This window comes from Papaver somniferum, unplaced genomic scaffold (genome assembly GCF_003573695.1).
Source record: "Papaver somniferum cultivar HN1 unplaced genomic scaffold, ASM357369v1 unplaced-scaffold_57, whole genome shotgun sequence".
Lineage (NCBI taxonomy): Eukaryota > Viridiplantae > Streptophyta > Magnoliopsida > Ranunculales > Papaveraceae > Papaver > Papaver somniferum.
In genome coordinates this window covers 4,226,688-4,252,783 of record NW_020648415.1, presented here as the reverse complement: position 1 = coordinate 4,252,783, position 26,096 = coordinate 4,226,688, and the positions used below count along the sequence as shown (strand labels likewise).

The following is a 26,096-nucleotide window of genomic DNA, read 5'->3' as shown; positions in this document are numbered from 1 at the left end:
ACGTTCATTGGGAAAGAAACCAATGCACCACAAAGAAAGGAAGTGTGCGTATTCCTATCAAATCGTCTAGTTATTTTTCTTGCCTTTTTGCTTCCACAAAAATGTTCATTAGGAAAGAATCACCAAAAGGATGCATTCCTGCTTGTTTTGCTTTCCCAGTGCATGCGCAAACACCATATCTGGGAGTTTCAGTATTGAGCTCATCTGGATTGAAATTAATTTTTAACAGAACTGGAATATGATGATACTAGTTTCCAACTTTCCATACAGTTTACGAAGGAGTTGGTGTTGTTCTGCCAGGTAGTGCTTAGCTTTGATCCAGTGATGCTATAGCGTTTCTTGAGCTGCCTTCCAAATGACAAGCCTCCTTTACCTTAAAGACGGATTCTCACCGATAAAAATCTAGCTGCTGAGACTACTTGCTAGAAATACTTTCCTCAACAAACTTGTACCTGCACATAGTTGTATCAAGTTAGACAGGTAATGTGTTTCTCTGATCAAACACACATATAGACAGATATCAATAATCTTTTCTTTACATGTTGGAATCTTAGATCAATCTTTTTCGTCAGTCAATACCACAATACACAAGGGAGTGAATCTTGCAAAAATCAACAAAGAAGGAACTAACTGTTCACAAATCGGCCTATTTGGCATTTGAGGAAATTCATCTAATTAACTGATTTAAGCAACCTGCATGAAGAGAATATCCATAACCCCTCATAGAAATGATCGGATTCTTATCAGGAGATAAACGCGACTCGAAATTAGAAAGGAACTTCTACGGTAACTAACAAATTCAGTTTGAAGTTTGTGAACCAAGCTAAGATATCTAATTTAGAAGTGAGAACAGTCTAAGGATTGATCAAAACAACAAAAAAAAAACAGTCTAAGGTAACTCATTTCCTAGTTTGATCATTTTATCCGGCTACGAAAACCCATCAGTAAAATTACATCTACATTAGTGTTTATATATTATTAAATCCTGATGATGTAGCATGCATGGGCATGGCACTTTATATTGCCATGACTAGGGATTAAACTACAAGAAGAAATAGACCAAATCAGAGTTCTCATGATTCAATTATGTTGCACATATCCACATTCCAAGCATAAAACCGAATTCCTGGGACTTGATAAAGAACTGAAACAAAATAGTACAAATTTACAAAAAATTCCGATTTCAATATAAATAACCAGAAGAACATCGAGCGAGTGTTCGGGTAACAAAAGATCAAATACAAAACAAAATCCACAGGCATAGAACTATAGAAGGTATAGCACAATATCCCAACCAAACTAGTTTCAAAACAACTCTAAGCTTCAAACAACCTTAAAAGACACAACAAGTACTTCAGGAGTTAGAAACACCCATTATCCAAAAACTTCAATGTATAAAATATTTAGATATCTGCCTCATGAAACAGAAACCTTGAACCAAGCATTTACAACTCCTCATCATTTGTAAAAGGATCTAGACATTAGGTATAATGTGCTATTTTCCTTTAAACTCGAACATGCTAGTCGCACTTTCCCTAGAATTAACTAAATTGACATTGACAGAATAATAAAAGTGAAGTGACTTTTGACGGTATCAAAGTGTTTGATTCTGAATGATGCTAACCTTTGTTTTGAGAGGAAAAAACATATGCCACAGCTGGGTTCTCCTGCCTTTACTTGAATTCCTCCACCTCATTTCCATAGAGATTCCGTTGAAAAAGCCATTTGTTGCTGATGTAGCCTAGAAAACTGGAAATTTGAGCAAGAGAAAAAAACAAACAAACGATGGAATGGAAAAATGTAGATGCTTCAGTCTCACCTCACTCTAGTCAGCACATCGGTTAGCGAATCATCATGTTAAATCAAAAAACAAATGAAACATAGTCAGCCGCGAAGGCCAATCAATGGACAGTTGATTTTGGCCGACTGATAGTTCCAATTTTGCATGTGGCGGAGGAGATTCGCTGTGCTACAAAACTTAACTCAAACAATATCTGGGTTGCTATCTCTTCGTAAGTCTTTGACTCAAACTATCAAAGATACAGTCACTGAGCCAAGGAGTAAGTAACAAGCACAATGTGGTAAGTGGCAGGATGCAAGTCTTCTTTTCTTGTAGAACAAAACTTCACTCAGACTATCAAACTTTCGGTCTCTAATGAGGCGATAATTTCGCTGCTGCTGAAGATACTACCCATGGTGGTTAACACAGATTCATTGAAGAAAATTGTTCATTGATCTCTATACAAACCCAGCAACGGGTGGGACCAATCGGCTCTGATTCCACTCATGCACGTCCTTTGTTGAATTATTTCAGTGGCGTGCTACTCATTAGTCCAGACCAGGCCTGCAGCTTTTCTAGGCGTGCGAGACCAATCACACAGAACTCTTCAGATGAATTCCATAAGGTGAGACACGGGATACCACCTCTTAGCAGGTTTTAGCATACTGACTCGGCTATGTTTGTTGTCATCAAACTAAAAAGTGGCTTTCTTGCCTCTACTCTTGCCAACGAAGAGAACCCGAGTTTCCATATCTCCATTGCAGCAGCAGAGCTCAGGTCAAGCTTATCCATTTCATTATTGAACACGTCGCCAGTGTATGCTTGGGAAGCATTCTTAAACATTCGTGCCACACCTTTTGAAAGGAGAATGAGGGCAGTTCAGTTAAGTTCTCAGTTTCAATCAACCAAATTAAACATCATTTTGAACATAATCATGCGGACAGGAGTTTACGAGCTTTCCGAAAAAATAGCACTCTTCATACTTCATACACATATATAACTTGATTCTTGAAGACACAAGCATACAACTAATACGTTAAAGAGAGGCAGAAACTAAACAAAAGAGAAAGAACGCATACCAGTACATGTGCGTGATAAACTCTTCAAAGAAGTAGCTCTCAGTTATTTAACTTGCCTCGGAATACCTTCATTGATGCTTTCTCATACTGATTTTGGAATACTGGATTCTGGAATTTCTTGCTCACATGGTTTCACAAACTTGACCTCAGAGAAACTTTTTCTTCAATCAGACCCTTTGAGATTAAAATTCTGATAACAAAGCCCCTAGGGATAATAACCCTCTCCTTCGAGCTAGCATTCAAAATCAGTGGGTTTTCCGCAATAATCAATGAATCATAACCCATTTCATTCACAAGAAAACCCATAAGTGCCGTAATCTTCTTCTCGAGATACATCATAGAACAAGAAATTCTCCTCAATGCTGTTTGAGTATGATCTTCAGACCAACCCCATCTCTTGTAAACATCCACTTTTGTTAACCAAGTGGCTCACTCATTGATGTGAATTCCCGTATAGCTACAATAAAGGTTGTAAGTAAAGGATAAAACCCATTCCATTAAAATTTTACATGACCATTTTAATTTTATCAGCATCTGCCGTTAATGCTCTAGGATTGTTGATTGGGTTATAGTAGATTCAAGGACACCTTCACTTAAGCTACATTTACATTGAGAATCCAAGTGGATCGTTTGACTATTTTTATGACGTCTGTATCAGTATGAACAATGCTCTTAAGGATATCAAATGAAGGAATTAATTGGGAGTTTATGCTTGTTTGCAGGATGATTTTATTCCCGGCCCGTGATGAAGTTTTCTAGTTCTACTCCATGTAGACCTTTAGATATGAAAAAATCCAACTTGGGTTTTATGATTTTTACATAGCAAATAGAATGGTCTCTCGGAAATGAGTTTTGAAATGTGGGGCTTAATGAAACCGTAGTTTTGAAATAATGTTAAAAACTGAATCTGGTTGGGATATGGTTTTGAATTTGATTTGCTTAGAAACTTCACTTTTCAGATAATCCACATGAATTCATCAACTAACTAGCTACAAATGAAGAATCAGAACATCATTAATAGTAGAATTGTAGGTGAACGTGCAACTAACCCTAGTTTTCATAATAAAATTTGGATTCTCTAATGTGGAGAGAATAATATACCGACTTGCTGCTGCTTCTGTTGCTGATGATTGTCCATTAATGGCGGTCTTCCTTGAGAGCTTTGGTCCTATTTTAGGATCGAAACATTCTCTGAACAAGAAAGAGGAGTAGGAGAAAGGGGGAAAAACAGACTAAATAAATTTGAGTGTGATTAATCTGCACAGAATTTTCTCTCTGTATTTATGGAGTCAAGCTATGCTGACTCAAGTCGTTACCGTTATTCTACGGCAGCTGAAGAAGGTTCGGAAAAACCCAGGGTGTTTCGCATTAGTCGCTGGGCCAAAATATGTGCTGTGATGACCATGAGCCAAATTTGCCATGACATTTTACCAATCTTAGTGCAAAAACCACAGTGGGAGCAATGTAGTTAATATCGGATATCGGTTTATCTCGGCCGGGACCGATACACTGGTACGACTTTATATCGGAGATATTATCGTTGAAATATCGGTTCTAGATTTAGAGACTATAATTTTATATTAAACATTTCTCCACACATTTTCGGATAAGATACAATAGATAACATCAATTTTATCAAAAAAACAAAAGAGTAACTTTAGTAGACTTGCTTCGAGAGCTACATGCACCTCTACTACCACCTGGAAGACTTTCTTCGCCAAAATTACCCTTAAACTTTATAGAAAACGACCAATACCGCCTCATATCAGGAAATGTAGGAAATTTTCGTATCGACCGATACGGCCGATATTTGACCGAAACGGCCAATATTTGACCGAAACGGCCAATATTTGACCGAAACGGCCGATATTCGACCGATACGGACGATATTATCGGGCGAATATCGTATCCCCAATATCCTTCTTATCGTATCGTTCTGGGCCGATATCCGAAATATCCCCAATATACGGCCGATATTGACTACATTGAGTGGGAGTATGTTGAATATGTACTGCTCGGTGATTAAAACGGTATAATTCAATTGGCGGTGATTCAAGCTGAGCCATAATTTAGGCCGACTACTATTGAACTCCGCCAACAAAGACATAACTGAACCAACTTCACATATGGACCGTTGTATAATTATTAGAAGTCTGATCAAGAAAAGAAAAAACAACTTCTTATTTTTAGAAGCAAGGAACAATATATATATACCCCTGAAAGTCTATAGAAAATATCCAGAGTTAATATATAATTATTACGAGATATTATGCAGATGCATAAACTGTTATGTAGATGTGCCATATCTGTTATGCAGATGCATAATCTGTTATGCAGATGTACCATATTTGTTATTCTAGCATATCTGTTATATTTGTACATTACTTGGCTTGTACACCAAGTTATTTCCTTCCTGTTTTATCTCTGGTTCTTGTATATAAGACCAGGCGCATGTATAATTCGTTTGTACCTTTTACCTTAATTCAATATACCATGACAAATTTTGTCAAGGTATCAGAGCTAGTCAAGATCTAAATCAAACCGTGTTTCCGCTGCAACAAACAAACGATAACCAGTAACCAGTATCAGAATCATAAAACTCAAAACCCTAGTGTCATATCTTCTTCATCACAGCCCAACATGTCACGTGAAGATTATCAACCCATTACTGTGAAGTTTGATGGAACAAACTACAATCATTGGTCTTTCTTAATGAGAAGTTTCCTCAAGGGAAAAACCATGTGGAAATATATTGACGGCAAAGCTAAGAAGCCTGCAAACGGAGTCGTTATCACTGACAAAGGAAAAGATACAGGAGAAGAAACTGCAGAGAGCTGGGAGATCAATAATCACAAAATATTAACTTGGATAAGCAACACAGTAGTAACATCTATAAGCATGCAACTTACAAGCTTTGAGACTGCCAAAGATGCATGGGAGTTTCTCTCAAAAAGGTATACCCAGATAAACTTTGCTCAACGTTATAAGTTAGAACAGTATATTCGATCTATGAAACAACAGATGGGACAATTTGTCTCAGATTTTCACTCTGATATGTCAATCATATGCAACCAGCTAGCACTAATGGAACCGAACTGGACAGTTGATATAGAGTTATGGCAAAATTACAGAGAAGAGTCTCGATTAGTTCAGCTCTTAATGGCACTAAGAGATGACTTTGAGACTGTGAGAGCCTCAATCCTCCATCGATCACCTCTTCCGTCTGTCGAAGCCGCATTGTCAGAACTCATCACTGAAGAAACTCGGAAAAGAATCAAACCAGACATACCAGCAGGGTTTGCAGTCAATTCACGTGAAAACTTTAACACTCATCTCAACTCTCAGAAAACTCATCGTGATTTCTCACAAATCCAGTGCTACAACTGTAAGAAACCAGGCCACCTAGCCAAGAACTGCACCGTGCCATCAGTGCAAAGTGGATCACAAAGCTCAAACACAAACAATCCAGCAAGGATCAAGCTTCCCAATCCAGTGCAACTACTGCAAGGAACCAGGGCATACAGTAGGAAACTGTACATCCCCTACTTCCAGAAATATGAGAGAACGAAGAAAGTTTAATGGAACTGGATACACATCTGCACCATCCAGTTATGCAGCTGCATCACCATCCAGTTATGCAGCTGCATCACCATCCAGTTATGCAGCTGCATCCACACCAAACAATCTAGCTGACATACAAGAGATGCTCAAGCAAGCACTCTCAATGGGTAACAATAACTCTACAGCAGCATCTGCACTATCTACTTCCACAAGTAGCTTTTCAAATGGTTGGTTTCTTGACTCAGGTGCCTCTAACCATATGACTTTTGATTCTAGCATATTTGAGCAGAAAAGTCCTATTACTATACCTACAATCCAAACTGCAGATGGATCTGAACTGGCTGCCAGTCATATTGGTCAGATTAAAATCTCTGACAAGATACATATATCTGATGTGTTGCTTGTTCCAAAAATAAAAATGAACCTTATATCAATTGGACAATTATGTAATCAGGGTTTTAACATTCACTTCTTCTATTCTGGATGTGTGATACAGGATCCCAAGACAGAGAAGCTTGTTGGGATAGGTCGTAGAGTAGGAAGATTGTATCTTCTCGAAAGACTGATTTCTCCTAGGCTGTCAAAGAGTGAGCTTGCCGCAGCTGCAAATTCCTTTTCTCAGTCTAAAAGTGTCTCCTTTTATGTCATGGAATTCTAAGTTAGGACATGTGTCCTTCACTCGTCTCACTCATATGATAAAATAGTGGATTGTTAGGAACTATTCAGGTTGATAAAGAACCTTATTGCATCTCATGCAAATTAGGAAAACAAACTGCTCTTCCTTTCAGTAATAGTATAACTCATTCTGTCAAACCTTTTGATCTCATCCACTCAGATGTATGGGGAAAATCTCCTATTATCTCTAAGGGAGGAGCACTATATTATGTTACTTTCATTGATGATTTCTCCCGTTTTACCTGGATATATCTTTTCAGTTCTAGATCAGATTTTTTAAAAATTTACACAACCTTTTCTAGAATGATCAAGACCCAATTTGGAAAAACCATCAAAACATTCAGAGCTGATCAAGGGGGAGAGTATATATCAACTCCTTTCAGAGAATTCCTTGCAACAGAAGGTACCCTTCTCCAATTATCCTGCACTGAAACTCCACAGCAAAATGGTGTTGCAGAGAGAAAACACCGACATATCATAGAGACAGCTAGAACACAACTCTTGTCAGCGTCAGTCCCTTCTAACTTTTGGGGTGATTTCCCAACAGCTGTCGGATGTGACGTGACCTTTATCTCCTGACAGGTCGGGCGAACGATCAGAAAGCACTCGGTCAGACGAAGGAATATGGTCAAACAAAGGAACAAGAAGAAAAAAGGGAGACATCGTGTTAACCAGACGATCAAGACTCGGTCTCGGGTGAAGAACTATCAAAAACCAAGACTCTATTGGTCAAACCAGAAAGTCGGGCGAGCAGTGCAGGTCCGATAGGGAACAACTAAAATTGATGTAATGTGACCAACATTGTAATTCTGTTGTATGTCGACTTTGGCCTATAAATACAAGGGATCGTCGAGAGAGAGAGGCAGGTCGAGAGAGAGAAATAGAAGGCATCATACTCGAGTTTTTGAGCTTCATCATTTGAAAGGGAGAGAACAACTTGTAATCAAAGAAAAGAAATAATAACATTCATCCTTTCACCCCGTGGACGTAGGTAATCATACCGAACCACGTATATCCTTGTGTCTATGTTTGCTTGTGTAGCTTTACTTCGTGTTAAACCATCTTCTACTTCGTTGGATGTAGTGTGTGGTTTTATGCCACTATATTCTGGCGCCGACTAAGGGGACCGTCTAAGTTCTCCGTATACCTTGACTGCATGTACCAACAGAGACGATCCAAAAGCTCCTAAAAACACTTTGCGTGTTAGTTGATGCTATGGGATGAACTCTGTTTGGTGAAGTCTATTTATGTTTGTTTGATTTGAAGTTTGTTGATATAGTTGAGTTTTCATTGTTGAAGTCGTGTCGTTAGAAAATATTTTCAGTTGGGTCGATTTCGAACAGTCGACTAGTCTTGCTTGTAGGCGAGTCTATTTTCGTGTCTTAATATTCGTTTTCATAGTATTTTTCGCACTGGTCTTCGTATTTCGATCTTAGTTTTTGTCTTACGAGTTCAACAACGGAATTCTCATAAAACTCCCAAATAACATCTTTGATGTGTGGTTGAAGTTGCTTGAGGTTCCATGTTGGCTTGGGGAAGTGCCAAAACAACAACACGGCGAGATTATCGGTCGCCGGTGAAAGAATCCAAGGAATAAAGGGAAGACATCCCTTTGTAGTTTCAAGGGAATACATAAGTCTTGGTCCAGTTTTTGGCATGGCGTGATGACCTCATAAAAGTACGAATTTGGACCTTTTACTCGCAAAGAACTAGGTGTTAATGATTTGGAGTCTAGGGAATTTAGGACAAATTATAGTTAATGTAGAGTCGTGGTACTGAAAGTGACGTCGTGCAACCTTGAAAGCGACGTAGCATGATACCCGTCTAAAAGAAACACTTTGAGTCTAAACAGGGCAAACTGGCGAGGTCAGCATGGTAGAATAGAGGGAATCGTACTTTTGAGACTCAGTTTTAGTGTCAGTCACCTTTTTCTTTAAAAAAAACCGTATGTACTATAGAAACTTTTCAAAAACAGGTCAAAATAAGGTGTTGTCTGTTTTCGCTGACGTAGGTAGGGACGACTCTCGGACTCCCATCACACTGTGTCCGATGGCTAGCACGTCAGGGATGGGAAGAACTCTGAGGAACCGCACAATCACCGGCAGTATCATGCAAGGAGGAGTAACTGGGTCGAGGCGAGGTAGTGGCGGGCATCCACCACCACAGGAATCACGAGCTGCTGCAAGGGGTATACCAATTGTAGAAGAGGAGATCGATATGGGACGAGACGATGACCCATCGCCTCTGGAGCAAATTTCCTAGCCCCCAAGGAGGGATGATCAAATAGATGGACTTACCGCGTCAGACACAGAAGATGATGAAGAAGCGTTAATCCTGCATGCCCAGAGACGAAACATCAGACGACAAGCTTAGTATCAAGAAGCCCTCGGGCGAGAGCAAGAACGACTTAGGCGAGTACAACTAGGACGAGAAACAACTATCGGGGTCGATCGGGCGACATCGACTCAGATACCCCCCACTGTACCACCTCCACCACATGTGATGACGGCGGCACCCCCTGCCCATTTAGGCCATCCAAATGGTCACTCTAGCCATGAGAGTACAGATCCAACACTACTCGCAATTCTAGAAAGCCAAAGAAGGCAAGATGAGGCTTTAAGGGATCTTCAGCAGAGGAACCTGGCTCTAAAGTTCGAGAACTATCAACTACAGAACTTAAGGTCGAGGTCGAGAAGATCTTCTAGCCGAGGGACATCAGGTCACCAAGGCCAAATTGGGCAAGTACCACCATCGGTAGGACCGACCAATTCGGGTCGATCAGTACCACCCCCGACACCACCTATCAGAAGATACGGTCCACCCGAGGATTCATCAACATACGACGAGAGGCACGAGAGGAATAATCAGCAGAGGAACACAAGGTCCGACAATGTGACCGAAGCCAATCTAAGAGAGTTAGAAGAAAACATAAGGAAGCTGTGAGAAACTGGCGAAGAAGATAAGCTTGCCGAGGTCATAAGCGATGCCGAGAGGACCCCTTTCACCCAAGATCTAGAACTAAGGGCCTTCCCATATAAGTGCACGCTCCCCACCTTCCCATCCAGGTTCGACGGCATGGGAGACACAATTGAGCATTTGAAGATGTACACTATGTCCCTAATCCAATGGGAAAACCATGAGGTGGTAATGTGTAAGTTCTTCCCGCAAGCCTGGAAGGCGAGGCAAGGAAATGGTTCTACAACCTCTCACCAGGAACAGTTGACAGTTACGAGACTCTAGTCGAAGCCTTCCTTGAAACGTACATGCACAACAGCAGACCTCGGCCCAGGGTCAATAGGTTATTCACCTTGGCCCGACGTTTAGAGAGCCTCTCATATCATTGACCGATCGATGGAGAAATTTGTGTACAGAAATTGGGAAGGTACCAGTCGACCAGCAGATATTCGGGTTCGAAAAAGCACTAGGGAGGTAGGATCCCATCTGGATAGCCATGTTCACTGAAAAGCCGCAAACATTGAAGGAAATGAGGAAAATGCAAGAACATTTCATCGCCCTAGAAATTCAGGAAGAATCAAGGGGATAGGGGAGTGCAAGAGGCTAGTGCGGCGCCCGAGTCGACATCAGACGATGTTCAACGACGACCCGAGAAAAGAACGAGCCCACCTACGCGAGGAAATGGGAAGAAGGAATGGGTAGCTAAAGGAAAGAGGCAGAGGCACGAGGCGATAACATACACCCCTTTGAATGCTCCACTAGAAGAAATCTTCAAGGAGGTCGAGAAAATGAGTGACATCATATACCCAGCTTCAAGAGGGATACAGTTCGAGGGGACCAAGGATCACCCAGAGTATTGCCATTATCATCAATATTGAGGCCACTCTACAAATAACTGTCGAGAAGTAAAAGACATCGTGCAACATCTTATTCGAGACGGTTACCTGAGACAGTTCTTCCGACACCCAGCCTAGACGACCGCAGCGCCTGATATACCCATCCACCAGGTCAGAATCGACAGATCCACGCAGTTTGTCAACATGATTTCGCATTCGGCCACTCAAGCGTATAATCTGAATCTTGGAATCATGTCTAGAATCCACAAGAGGGATCATAATGGGAAGGAAATTTTCAGTGTAGCAAAAGCTTTGCCGATGGAACCCTGGATGTTTTGACCCATCTTTTTCTCGACTCAGGATGTCCCGATGAACGGCCAATCTCACTGTGATCCCTTGGTTATCACCATGCGGATTGAGGAATGGGGGGTAAGAAGGATACTAGTGGATAGTGGGAGCTCAGTCGAAGTACTCTTCTGCGACACGTTCAATAGGATTGAGTTGTCAGATGATATACTCGTCCCATCGACATATCGTATCTACGGTTTTAATGGGACCATGACCATCCAAAAGGGCGAAGTAACCCTAAGGGTATCGGACGGAGGTGGTTACCTAGATACGTTAACTACATTATGTGTGGTCGATGTCGCCTCGCCCTATGAAGCTATTATCGGGAGACCGTGGATCGCGGGAATCAAAGGAGTGGCATCGGCTAATCATCAGAGGATACGATTCCCAACGTACAAGGGGATAGATGAGGTCGTAGGAGATTCACAGGCAGCCCGACAGTGCATGCAGGTCGATGCCCAGATAAATGAGGAGCGGCGAGCACGACAAAGGGGAGAGAAGAACAAGGCTAAAGAAACCAAAAGCCGTAGAGGAACTGGAAAGAATTATTTCGCAGGCGTCCATGACATATGAAACACAAGGAAACGAGCCTTCATAGCAATTAAAGGAGGAGACATCGATGAAGGAATCAAAACCAAACTTCTCGGCCGTGGAACCTACTCGGGAGATTAATTTAGGAACTGTAGAAGAACCAAGGATAGTAAGGATCGGTTCCTTACTATCGGGCGAACAAGTAAACCATCTCGTGGAGGTGCTAAAGGAAAACATGGACGTGTTCGCATGGAACGTGCACGATATGGAGGGCATAGATCCGGAGGTATGCTGTCACCATCTAAAGATCGACTCAAGCTTCAAACCAGTCTGAGAAAAGATGAGGTGAGTCACACTAGAATTACACACAGCCGTCGAGAAGGGGTTAAAGAAGTTACAAAAATTGGGAATAATCAGGAAATTGCACTACCCACAGTTGATATCCAACATGGTTGTGGTACCAAAGAAAAACGGAGGAGTTAGAATCTGCATTGACTTCAGCGACCTGAACAAAAGCCTGTCTGAAGGACAGTTTCCCTCTCCCAAGCATCGATCAACTGGTGGAATCTATAGTAGGGCACGAGGCACTAACATTGATGGACGGATACGAGGGGTATAACCAGATCCCGTTGGCCCCCGAGGATCAAGAACACACCTCCTTCTTCACGCCGAGGGGACTATACTGCTACACCAAGATGTCGTTTGGTCTGAAGAATGCGGGCACCACATATCAAAGGTTGATGGGAGACATGTTCGAAGACCAGATCCACCACACCATCGAGGTCTATGTAGACGATATGCTAGTAAAACTTCCCCTAGCCAAGAATCACATTCGGGACCTACAAGAAGTTTTCCGGACGATGAGAAAATATAAAATGAAAGTTAATCCGACCAAATGCGATTTTTGGGTCACATCAGGCAAATTTTTGGGATATATCATCACTCCAAAGGGGATAGAGGCAGATCCCGAGAAAGTTAGAGCTATACTCGAGATGCCGTCACCGGCTACAATAAAAGACGTACAAAAGCTGAACGGAAGTATAGCAGCGTTGGGGCGATTTATATCTCGGTCGTCGGACAAAAGCAAGAACTTCTTTAGCACTCTCAAAAAGGAGGAGAAATTTAAATGGACGGACGCTTGTGAGGAGGCGTTTTATAATATTAAACTACATCTTGCTAGCCTACCCGTATTACAAAGACCCGAGCCATCGGAGGTCCTCACGTTATACCTCTGCGCAACCTCATATGCTATCAGTGCAGTCTTAATCCGAAATGAAGGGAGCGAAGAAAAGCATGTTTACTTCATCAGCAAAACGTTAAGTCCCGCCGAGAAAAATTATACAATGATGGAACATATGATTTTAGCAATAGCTTTCGCCACTCTGAAGTTAAGAATGTATTTCCAAGACCATCGGATCCGCGTGCTCACAAAATCGCCTATTGAGGCGGTACTAGACAATGCCGGCCGATCAGGAAGGATTTCCAAATGGGGGCCCAAATCAAATAATTCAACATTTTCTACGAAATGAGGACAGCAGTGAAGGCACAAGTAGTGGCAGATTTTCCACTAAGCGACGAAGATGAGGTCGAGGAAATACCAGGAATGGAAGAAGATCGAGAAGACCCGGCCGACTTACTCGAAGCAAGTAGTCCATCACGTTGGGAAGTATTTGTCGATGGAGCGTCGAACAAAGATGGATCGGGACTTGGGATAGTCTTTACCACACCAAAGGGACGAAAAATGGTCCATTCGTTTATATTGGAATTCAAGGCGACAAACAACGTCACCGAGTACGAAGCTGCGATTCACGCCCTGAGATTAATCGTCGAGATGGGCCTACAAGATGTAAGACTAACTAGCGACTCTTAGTTGGTGATCCGAAAAATCACAGGCAAATACGCCATCCACGACCCGATTTTGCAGTAGTATTGGGAGCTCGCCCAATTCTATATCGACCAGACCCCCAGCATCAAATTTCGCCACATATACAGAAAAGATAATCGACACTCGAACGCATTGGCATATATTGCATCCCAGCTCACAGACCCAAGTGTGGAGGGTATTCATGTGACGAGACTCCTCGCCCCATCTATGCCAGAGACACCCGAGGTGCACGTTGACGTGGCTATCAACACAGCCGACAGATATCCGAACGGAGATTGAAGAAAGTCGATTCATTCGTACTTGGAAACAGGCGAGTTACCCAAGGGGCGACCCGAGATCAACAAAGTGAAAAGCAAATCGTCCACTTACGAGCTAAGAGATGGAATCCTATACAGGAAATCATACCTGGGACCACTCTTAAGATGTTTAAGTAAGGAAGAAGGCCAGACAATCTTGAATGAACTACTCTATGGAGCAGCCGGAAATCATAGCTCGGGACGAAGTCTGTCAGCGAGAGCGAAAACGACGGGATACTTCTGGCCATATATGAACGATGATGCAAAACCAATGGTGCAAGCTTGCGAAAAATGCCATCGGTTTGGTAAGAAGATACATGCACCATCAGTAACTCTAAACTCGGTAGTAAGCCCCTGGCCCTTCGCAAAGTGGGGGATCGATATCGTGGGACCATTACATGTGGGATCGGGGCATAGAAAATACTTAATAGTAGTGACGTATTACTTCACTAAATGGGTGGTGGCGGCACCAATGATACATATCCGTGGCAAGGACGTCTTCAGGTTCATTCGGGAGCACATCATATGTCGTTTCGGAGTACCGGAGGCCATCGTCTCGGATAATGGAAAACAGCTCCAGGGAGAAAACATCGACCTACTATTGAACACCTACAACATTAGAAAAAGAAAGGCTACCCCCATACACCCTCAAAGTAATGGGCAGGACGAGATCACAAACAAAACTATCGCCAACAATATGAAGAAAAAATTAGATGCAGAATACGGTGATTGGTGCGAAGAACTCTACAATGTTTTATGGGCCTATCGAACCACTCGAAGGGAAGCGACATGGCTATCACCTTTCATGCTGACCTATGGAATCGAAGCGATACTACCAACTGAAGCAATGATACCCACCACAAGAACTGAAGCCTGGCGGTGAAACATATCGGCAGATCTAATATTGGCAAAGCTCGATGACTTGGAAGAAACAAGGGAGATGGAGTTGCAAAAAATGGATAATTACCAAAGAAGACTACAATGAGAATACAACAAACGAATTCGACCAAGAGAGTTTCAACCAGGGCAGTTAGTGTTGAAATATCTAGCCGATTGGGAACGTGACAAAAAGGGCGGCAAACTAGCGGCAAGGTGGGGAGGACCATACACAATCGTGTCTAATGCTGGCGAGGGAGCTTATCGATTACTCAAACCAGACGGCAAACCCGAGTTAAAACCGTGGAACGCTCAACATTTGAAACTCTATTACCCATGATGGGTTCGAGGGAAACAGGTAAACATACTTGTCATTCATTTCTTTAAAACCGCGAGGGGTAGGAAATATGACATAAGCGACCAATGGTCATTCGTACTCGGGGCAAAGCCAGTGAGGAAGTGCCGAGGTGACTTACACTCGAATGGTCATTCGTACTCGGGGCAAAGCCAGTGTGGAAGTGCCGAGGTGACTTATAGTTGACTGGCTATTCGATACTCGGGGTGCCGAGGTAGCCTAAGGGTACCGATGGTTGGAATCCAGATACCAAAGGTTGTTAAGATACAATTTCTTCTCAGCTAGGTAACCTACTTACATCTTACCCCCATCGCAGGTGGTCCTGACCACTTGCCCGAGTTGGTTGGTCGATAACCACTCGGGATTATCGGGCCTAGAACTAGGACGACTAAAACCCTTCCACTGAATCTAAAATATAGGGATGAGATACCTCGGCTGGGACATGGCATCGGGCCCGATGACCCTCCTTGTTAAGTGTGTTCGACATAAAATGCACTAATACTAATGCATGTGACATCAAATGCAGATACGGAGCACAAACAACAAGATATCAACCATAAAATTAAACAGCGTCAACACAATGATAAAGGCGGAAATTGTCAAAGAAAAGAAAAAAGAAAAACAAGCTTGGCGACACAGCACCCCATTCAAAGAAGTTGTTCAAAGAAGCATGGGTCAAGTGTTCAAACGAATTACAACCCGCGACAAAGGGAAAATTAGTGGCGCAGCACTACAAAAGACATGATCAACTCCTGGGTGGAACAACACCGTCTACCCACTTTCTCTGAGAAACCTCGCGGTGCTTTTGCGCGATGTACTCGTTCACACAGGCCTTGATCGCCTCAGCAAGCTCGCTATGATGAGCATTTCTCTCGTCCACAATCTGCTGAGAAAGCTGCTCGGACCTCGCCTCGACAGCATGGAGCTTAACCTTCCCCTCACCTTTTTCCTTCTTCCACTGTTCCACCTCCTGCCCGAGATTTTGCACATCTCGCTCCAGATCCTTGACACGACCCTGCTCGGCTGCAACAAAACATTATAAGCATATTAAACACGGAACATAGCAAAATACGGAGGAAAAACAACAAACTGACTAGGTCTTAAGGTCGCCCCAACATACACTCCAGAGACCTGACAGAATTGGCAATACAGATTCTAACGACTCCACGGACTTGGCCAACTCGTCCTCGGCCTTAGAAAACTTCAAGGTTAAATCATTATAGTATTGTTCATTGAACTCATTCGAAGGGCAATATTTCTTGTGATCACTCCACTCGGACCTATGACGGTTATAGGACACTTGTAGCATCGATAACTGGACTTGGGTCCACTCTAGGTCACTGGACATCTTATCGAAACCCTTGGTCCTTTCAAGAAGATCTTGGTTGGACTGCTCGGCCACAGCTTTTTTTCCCTCAAAATTCGTCGCCGATCTTCATGAAGATCTCGATTTTGAAGCCTAAGGGAACCATTTTGACTCTCCAGATTATCGTCTAGTAACGTTTTATCACCAGCAAGTCTTTGAAAGATGCCCAAGCGGGCCCGTAAGTTATGTATCTCTTCGGGGACATACTCAAACATGCGATATATGTCCAATTCCTCTTGAAGTTGTTGGACCTCGGCCTCCTGTCGGTCTATATTCCCATCCTTATTGGAAATTCATTGTCGAAGATTCTCCACAAGATCTTTCTCGATATCCCACTTTCTCTTCATAAGCCTATACTCCAAAGAAGCGTCTAGATCTATATTAGATATTTCAGCTAGAAGAATAATAATTGACTCAGACATTGGTACGAAGAACTCAATCAATACAACTATTGCAAACAATATACCTTGCGCATCGGCGAGTTTGATTTCCAGATCACGAGATCGTTCCTTCTTCTGCTGAAGAGCAGCCTCCAACTTCATAATCTACTGTCGACGGCGGGCAGCCTCCAACCTCGACCGAGTCAACGCCTACAAATTCCATCCCAAGACGATATTAGTAGGGTCCGATAACATCCAAAGGAAAAGTGCAAACAAATCACTTACCAAATTATCAAAGACCGGCGCGATATCACGATACAGGGGCATAGCAGCAATCATCTGCTCATCAGTATAGGAGCCGAACTCTTCAGAGTGCAATGCGCCAAGTGAATCACAAATAGGGCCCGATATGGTAAAGGACGTCTGAACACCCGAGGGAGACCCAACATCCTTCTGGGGAACCTTTTGGAGTGATGTTTGGGTCGGCCCCTGATCACCAGACTGCACGACATGAGTCACAACAACAGTCTCCACAAAAACCGTCGCTTCCTTCTGACCACCAGCATCCTCATCAAACAGTTGATCCTTCCCGAATATATCGTCCTCATCATCTTGATCGGGGATATCGATCACAACGTCCGAGATTTTCAACACCACGTCCTTTGTCGCCACCTTCCCCCGAGGAGGATTACGCCTTGGAACCAAACTTTCACTACCACGAGTATCAGACCCTCCAACATCTTCATCCTCGTGCCTAGAGAATTTCTTCACAAGGTTCAGCGTCAGAACACGTGAAGGCAAAAAACAGGGGCAAGTACATGTACTTAGAATAAAAGTTATATGTTTGTTACCTTCCCCTGATCCTCCTCGACCCTTGTGCCAGCACTCCTTTTCTTGGAAATAGAAGCCAATTTGGTAGACTCGCCCCGAGTCTTAACCTACGACAAGAAAGTAATCAGTACCCCAAGCCGATACAACAAGAATCAAAGAAAGTGGAAAAAAAGCAACATACCGTATCATCGTTAATCACCCAGAATGGATAAGGCTCCTTAGGAAATTGAGGAGGAGGGAAGCTACCATGCAAAATTTGGTCGCGAACAAGTAGTGGAACCCGGTCCCAGTATGGGTCATTGGTGTGGAGAGCACGCTTTTTGGAGCCTTTACCAAGGGGATCAACATCTAGCATCAATCGTTCAACAACCTCAGGCATATACTTCAGACGATAAGGGCTAGCAGCAAAACCAGCAAGGTCGCAATTGGTAGGTGTCCCGCTCCAATAGTTCATGACGAAATTGGCAGAAGTATAATTAGGAGCATCTTCAGGCTTATAGGTCGACCAATCGGCCGTAGATCCTTGACCCACGCCTCTATCCCTCCACTCATTCATCAGGCGGAAAGTGTTGCCATTCCACTGGGTCAAGGCCCGAAGCGGACGAAGCTGTGACAACACCTTGTAGTAGAAAGGGCTAGCAGGGTTGTATAAAGGAAAGCGAAGTCCAAGTTTTAATTTCCCACGAGTAACAATGACTGCCTCGGATGACTGCTCATACCTATCGACATCGGACTTCTTCAACACACCTGTTTGGCCCGAGACTAAGGTCACTTCATAGTTTTGAAGACCAAATTCTTCCTTCAACGGTTCAATGAACTCATCATCAGACAAGTCTTTGGAGATCCTCTTATAAGCCCTACATGAAAAAGAAGGAGAATCATCAGGGAAAAAGGAATTTATAGCACGATAATCGTGATGGGAAGGACTCTCAAGCCAAAACAAGGAATCAATAGAAACAACATCGTCGTCGGAGAAGGTATCACTCACGCACCTTTTTTCAGTCATTGACGGAAAAGAAGTAGCCATGGCAGAAAGCGAACGGAAAGATATGAACTTTGATGGAGAGAGAAGTAAAAAGAAGAACCAACCACAACTGTCGCAAACCTCACCAACATAAACAGCGAAGATGGAGACTGAGAAGATAAAAGGGTCACCGGAATTAATGGTGTCAACAAAGAATGAAGGAAAAGAAGAAGGAATAACAATGCTTGGCTTCTCTGAAAATGGCGAACGAAGGAAAGAGGACATAAAGGGAGATATTTATAGGATGCAACGCCTCGACCAACAACAACGGTTACAAGTCATAAAGGGAGAATTAGTGGGAGACTGCATGGCGGAATTCTCGACATGCTCGAGGACGTGGGAATGTGGAACGATTTTCTTTCCCTCGTGCCAAGCACACGAGCGAAAGAAGGGGCATAAATGTAGGTGTACATAATCCACAGGGCTAGGTGGAATGATCCTAAGGTATGATACACCAAAGAAAAAAGACCGGCGAAGCACATGATAGAACCGAACTGCGCAAAGAGCGAGGTATCACGTGGGTCGGATGTGATGGCCCAACAGCTGTCGGATGTGACGTGACCTTTATCTCCTGACAGGTCGGGCGAACGATCAGAAAGCACTCGGTCAGACAAAGGAAGATGGTCAAACAAAGGAACAAGAAGAAAGAAGGGCGACATCGTGTTAACCAGATGATCAAGACTCGGCCTCGGGTGAAGAACTATCAAAAACCAAGACTCTATCGGTCAAACCAGAAAGTCGGGAGAGCAGTGCAGGTCCGATAGGGAATAGCTAAAATTGATGTAATGTAACCAACATTGTAATTCTGTTGTATGTCGACTTTGGCCTATAAATACAAGGGTTGGTCGAGAGAGAGAGGCAGGTTGAGAGAGAGAGAAAAAGAAGGCATCATACTCGAGTTTTTGAGCTTCATCATTTGAAAGGGAGAAAACAACTTGTAATCAAAGAAAATAAATAATAACATTCATCCTTTCACCCCGTGAACGTAGGTAATCATACCGAACCACGTATATCCTTGTGTCTATGTTTGCTTGTGTACCTTTACTTCATGTTAAACCATCTTCTACTTCGTTGGATGTAATGTGTGGTTTTATGCCACTACACTTCCAAAAAGAAATGAGTGTGTATCCCTTAATCTTGTATATATGAACGAAAAACCCGGATGCCCTAAATCCCTTTTGTTGAAGATGAACTCAAAGCGATGCCGTGTTGAATCGTCGATGTTCTCAAATCCAGAATAACAAGCCATGAAGCAACCAACAAAGATTGAACAAATCACCATCAAAGTGAAGAAATAATCGCTCTCAAAGCGAAGAAGAAATCGCGTACAAAGCGAAGATAAAATCACCAAAATGATGAAGAAATGTGTCAAAAGACATCAGAAATTAAAAACAACATATTATTCTATTAGAAAATCCACTAAAACTAAGAAAAAACAATAATCCTTACTCATATCTAGTCCAAAAGGACCAAATCTGAGCAAGATGATAATGGTAGTTATTAAGGTCTCAAAGAGAGGATTTGATTCAAATCCTAAAAATTAAGATTTGGACTCTGTTAAAATTTATAATAACCGATTATTTTAATCATAATTGAAAAAACTCAGTATAATTATAATTATAAATAAAAAGAATTGTTTTTAAAATTATTAAAATCAGTTACTCAACAAAATTAATTTGTTTTTCTTCTTATTATTTTCTCTAAACTATCAATAGAGAGACAAAAGAACAATAGCGGATTATCCTAGGTCCTCGTTTTTTCCTCTCCTCTTGACAATGTTTTTCTAAAATACTCAATTATTTAAGAACAAGATCTTGTTATGCCCGTGCAAATTGCACGGGCTAGGGTCATTAGTTTACTTCACATTTTTTTCTTTTTTGGATTTGTTAATGACCCATCTAACTCACTCTACAACTTATACATACAGAGACAGATATGGAAGTGATTTTGCTAATCAAAGCCCTGTACATTGAAAGTGATTAGTCCCATGTGGAACTATATTATAAATTTCTTTGCTGATAGCCTACAGTTATGTCTCATTCATGTAAAAGACTTTAAAATTACTCATGGTTTGTAATAAGTTGCACGGCTGTTCAACATATCATTGATCCATGTAGATCTTGTTTTGTTGCACAAAATTTATTTTTCCCTTTCTTCCAACTTCTTACAGTTGAAGGAAATGAAATAGATTAATCAGGCCACGTTACTTTAAAATTAGGATCTCAAAATGTGATATATTAATTCTTGGACATCCATTCAAGCTTATGTTTCGAAGCGAGTGGGCATGATATTACACACTACATACATAGGTTTATGTCCGACTGTGTGTAAGAAAATATTGTACCACTCCCTGATGAATCCTTTGTATTAGTGAAAGAATGGATAAAATAGATGGTAATTGATGTAGAAATTAATTCTTGTGCCATCATATATGTTTATCCTCATTTGTTAGATCTAAAATGTTCATCACCTAAAAGGTTCTACCGTACCTGGGATAAAGTTTCTCGAAGATGATCGTCTGGCGTGTAGTAGCTCTTTGCTTTTTGATCTTCGTTTGCTCGATTCTTGTTCTGTCAAATCGTGTATTGGAAAATATTAATACTACTCGTATTATATAAGATTTATTGCTCACTAGTTGTTTGGAAATTAAATTTATGAGCTTAGTTGGACATGAATCTTAAATCGCAATCATCTTTGAGATGTGTTTTTGAACTTCATGATTCTCTTGTGTGGAATAATTCTGCCACGATTGGAACAATCTTGACGGCAAAGTGAACCTTAAATATGGTGACTAAAAATTGACCATAAAGATGCATTTTTAATAATTCATACAATATAAATAAGAAGAATTAGTAAGTTACTTACAGGTATACGGCCATATCTTCTTAGTCTTTCAACTAATCCATCATCATGTTTCTCATAGACGATCAAATCATAGGGTAAATGGTGATCAATATTGTAGTTGTAAAAATCCTACAACACATCCCATTAACTATTCCTAGATCTAAATCTATTTCACAATCAAAATAAAGATTAAAGTGCTAAATTATAAAGAGAGACACAAGATTTACGTGGTTCGATCAATTTGATCTACATCCACTGGGTTTAGGTTTCACTATGATTATTGAATTACATAAGGATTACAATTGAGACTCCATTAATGAGTATTTGGAGCTCTAGTTTTATGGAGGAAGAAGAAGGAGATAATACTAATAATAATCATTTTGTTTTCTCTCTCTACTAATGTGTCCTCTCTAAAGTGTCTCTATCCCTTTCTCTCTCCTGCCTTTCTCTTTATATAGGTATTTACATAGTGGATGACAGCTCACATGTAGTGGAGTACACCTCATATTTCCTATATTTACGGAATCGCCATGCGACACCATCGCACGCTCATATTACGTTCTCGCACTCCTTATATTGATAGAACTCGCATAACCTTATATGCATATCACACACTTGATTTGTCCTATGCGATATTTTGATCCTACATTTTGCCACTTTTTTCCTGAATATCGCTTGAAGAGTGATCTTCAAGGAAAACCCCACTTTGTTGTAATCGTTGGTGCGAGATGCGTGATGTTGGGATAGTCTTTGATCTTTGTTGTTGAAGGAACGAGCGAAAGAATACTGGACTTGAAAAGTACGTACTTGCCTCTATTCTTTTGTTAAGTTCCGAAGCTTTGAAAAGTATCATTTCTTGAAGTATGTGAAGTATGAAGTACGAAGTATCCTTGAAGAAATATAAGAAGTACTAATCCTCGAAATATAAGAAGTATTGCGAATCAATCATGCGAAACTTTTTTGATGTGATTCCTATTTCATGTCTTTTATTTCTCTTACTCCATTGTTGGTGAGAATTCTTGTTATTCATGAATGAGTGTCTTCTTTGGAAATGATTCTGACCGAAAAGATAAAGAACAAAAAATGTTTTCTTGATAATCCATCGTTGCCTCTGTCTTTTTATCTACGAGGGAAGAACTCTTGAGAAAGTGTTGGATGAGCGAATTGATTTTCACATCTTTCTTCAAATAATTGAGCGAAAACACTTATCCAATGAAATGTGTATGCGATGCTTATGCCATGTAATGCTTATGCGATGCTTATGCCATGAATACGTATGCGATGCTTATGCCATGAATGTGTATGCGATGCTTATGTCATGTAATATATAGATAATCTGGAGTTACTTACCTTTGTTCTTTGTCCATCCTTAGTTCATCATATCGTATTGTATTGTTGCTACTTTTTCCTTATTTCTTTGGCTTTGCCTCAATCACATTTACTATGCGATCTTCTTGGCAGCCTATCCGCTCTTTATCAATTCCTGCAAAACAATATTAACTTGTGTTCTATTTTTCTCATGAGGTTTTATTTTTCCTAACAATTCCTTTGCTCATGTGCGAACTTAGTTTTGCTACTCCTTTTTCGGATATCCTGCAAAATTAATATTTAGTTAAATAAACATATTTTTCTTTTCTCTGGAGGTCTTATTGTCCTTCCTAAGTAAAGGTCTTACTTTTGCCTTTGGGCGGCAAAATCGCAGGTCGTCTTTACACTTTCATGCAATGACCCATTGATCTTTCCTTATCATCTCTTGTATTATTGCCTCTTCAGGATATCTCTATGCAACAATGTGACATGCCTAAGTACTCCCGTGAGTAACATCCCCATAACATTGTCGTCTTTTGACATAATTCATCTCCCTAATGGAGGGTGCCGACCTCATCTTCCCTCTGGTTGCCCCTTCAAGGAATCTTACCTCTATAGGGTTAAGATTATGGATCTTCCCATCCGGTATCAACAACCAGTTGATTTCGCAGTCTCGCATACACTACCTATAGGGTTTATGGTAGCAAGACCGCACCCTAAGTGGGGTATCTTCGGACCAAGTGCATCATAGTCAGGACTTGTCAATAGTGGCAAGGTACGCTCCAGACGTCCCGGGAACTCTTGACTCAACCGTGTACCTCGGCACCCTGATCGAGTTTCTGCACTCCTTAGGAGAGCCTTTCTCACCTTAGTTTCTCAATCTAAGATTGTTATCTTAGACTGAAAGTTTAAGGTATCTCTCCCGGATGGGCATCATCGTTTTATTCTCACCCCAAATCTCCATAACTCAAGTTCCGGGGTCGGTGTAGCCTTCCCTTGAGTCATGCCTTCTAGGTTCTCCGACTATGACGTGCGATAGGTCTTATTTATACTTATTCTTTTTTCTCTTGCATGTATGCGAACTAGGTTGCACGACACAGTTGGATTCCTAGCCAATCTGATAATAAATATCATTTTTGGTATCTTTTATTAAGGTCTTATTCTGAGGTGTCACTTGTGCCTTATATTAAGGTCTTATTTTTCCTTTTCTTCTTTGATTTTCTTTCTTCTTGTTGTAGCTCTCTATCCCTCTTGATGTGAGTTTCTCTTGGTGTGTTGATATCGCCCTTGATATCTCCGTCGTTTCTTTTCTTCTTAATATGCTTCGCTGCGATGATACCCTTTCTTAGAAAAATTCTGCAAAAATATGTGTAGGAGGTTGGATTTGAATTCTGGATCTGTATCTTGCATATTCCTTGATTGACCATATGTGCATCTTCTCCTATGCGAAATAATCGCACAGCTGCGATGATACCCTTTCTTAGAAAAATTCTGCAAAAATATGTGTAGGAGGTTGGATTTGAATTCTGGATCTGTATCTTGCATATTCCTTGACTGACCATATGTGCATCTTCTCCTATGCGAAATAATCGCACAATGCTGAAGTTTGGCTTCCATTTGTGCGTCTTCATCGTGCGAAAGAAACGCGAAAAATAATATGCTTCGGGTGAGATTCGAACATGTGATGCCTAACTCCTTGTCCTCGCTCGTAGCCAACTTACAGACTATGTTATGCGAATTAAAGTCATAATGCTGTAACTTTATTCCGTTTTTCGCCCTTGGAAGATCAGAAATATGCGAAAAAAGAAGAGGGTGGGGAGATTCGAATGTGGGTCATCAAACTCGTCATTTTTACCTCTGACCAACTGTGTTAGCTTTATTCTTGTGTATATAGAACGATAGTGTGGATTTATCATCATCTTCGTCTTAATTCAAAATATTGTGAAAAATTCGTGTGAATGCGAATTTGAACGCATGACCTCTGACTTGTAGTATTCCCTTCTAACCAACTGTGCTACACCTTTTGCGCGAAATGAACGCACAGTGTGGAAACTTGACTTGTATTCAATGTTGGCCTTTGTAGAAAAATTTTCTCAAAAATATGAGTGTATGCGGAATCGATCGCGTGACGCCTAACTCACACTCTTCGTCTTTCACCATTTGTTCTGTCTCTCGTACTCCTGAGTCTGAACCATCTTTGATTCTTCTACCGTGCGAAAGTAACGCACCATGTTGAAACTTAACTTATATTCTGTTTTTGTCGTTCTGGAGAAATTATGTGAAAAATATGAGTTGGGTGAGGATTGAACCCGTGACATAAAATTTGTTCACTTCACTCTCTGCCATGTGTGTGAACCCTCCTACGCGGAATATCTGTGTGAAATAATCACCAACTGTTGTAGGGCTTACGGCCCATAGATGTGCGTCCCAGGTAGATATTTAGGGTCTCCCTTCTACATGTATATAAAGGACATTGTTCCATGTAAACCTTCTGATGATGAATAAGAAACTCTGCCTCTTTCTCTATCATTCTCATCTTTATCACTACAAAACGTTATCAGACACGATGCTTTATCATGTCGTTTTTTTTTTCTTTCTTTCTAGTAATCAGGACAATCTCTCGAATTAATCACCCGCACTACGTTCGAGAGTTTCAGAAATCTGACATTATTGGATCTGTAGTTTTGTTCTTGGATTGAATAGTTAAAGAAACAAGCTCAATTTCTATTGATCCCCCAATCAATCAGACTGCTCTATGTCGGAGGTATACCTAAAACTCTTCTTTTTCTTCTATTTTGTTTTTGCCCATGAAAGAAACGAAAAAAAAAATTGTCTGCCATGTTGTTGTGTCTCTTGATACAATTGTTTGATGTATGTAAATATGTAATGTGCTTGTGTATATTCATCTATTTTTTTTCATGGTTATATTCATCTATTTTTTTTTCCTTTTCATGTGCATCTTATTTGGAGTAGATAATTTTATAACATTTATTTTGTCCTATTATCATATGTATGAAATTGATGTATATATTTGTATGATCAGTTGTGAAATTCATGTCCATACTATGATTTTTTAGTATCAATGATGTATATTTTTTTCACTATATTTTCTTTTCTTTTAATCCATGATGATTGTGACATAATTTTTTTTAATGTTTACTTGTTT

At 41.1% G+C, this 26,096-nt stretch overlaps 1 protein-coding gene and 1 long non-coding RNA gene across 2 annotated transcripts; one reads left to right on the top strand and one right to left on the bottom strand.

Moving 5' to 3' along the window:
• Positions 1-185: 185 nt before the first annotated feature.
• On the bottom strand, positions 186-3,628 carry LOC113343184. Its single transcript, XR_003357078.1, has 4 exons — positions 2,860-3,628; positions 1,820-2,634; positions 1,625-1,741; positions 186-452 (listed from the first exon to the last, which is right to left on the bottom strand). It is a non-coding gene; the product is annotated as an uncharacterized LOC113343184 (long non-coding RNA).
• A 7,666-nt stretch (positions 3,629-11,294) lies between these two features.
• On the top strand, positions 11,295-11,807 carry LOC113343334. The gene has a single exon (XM_026587560.1). The coding sequence runs from the start codon at positions 11,295-11,297 to the stop codon at positions 11,805-11,807; it is 513 nt and encodes a 170-aa protein (XP_026443345.1).
• The last annotated feature ends 14,289 nt before the right edge of the window (positions 11,808-26,096 follow it).

Bases quoted from the DNA above. Each gene is read 5' to 3' on its own strand.
- LOC113343334 (XM_026587560.1), top strand. From the start codon at position 11,295: ATGCGGATTGAGGAATGGGGGGTAAGAAGGATACTAGTGGATAGTGGG.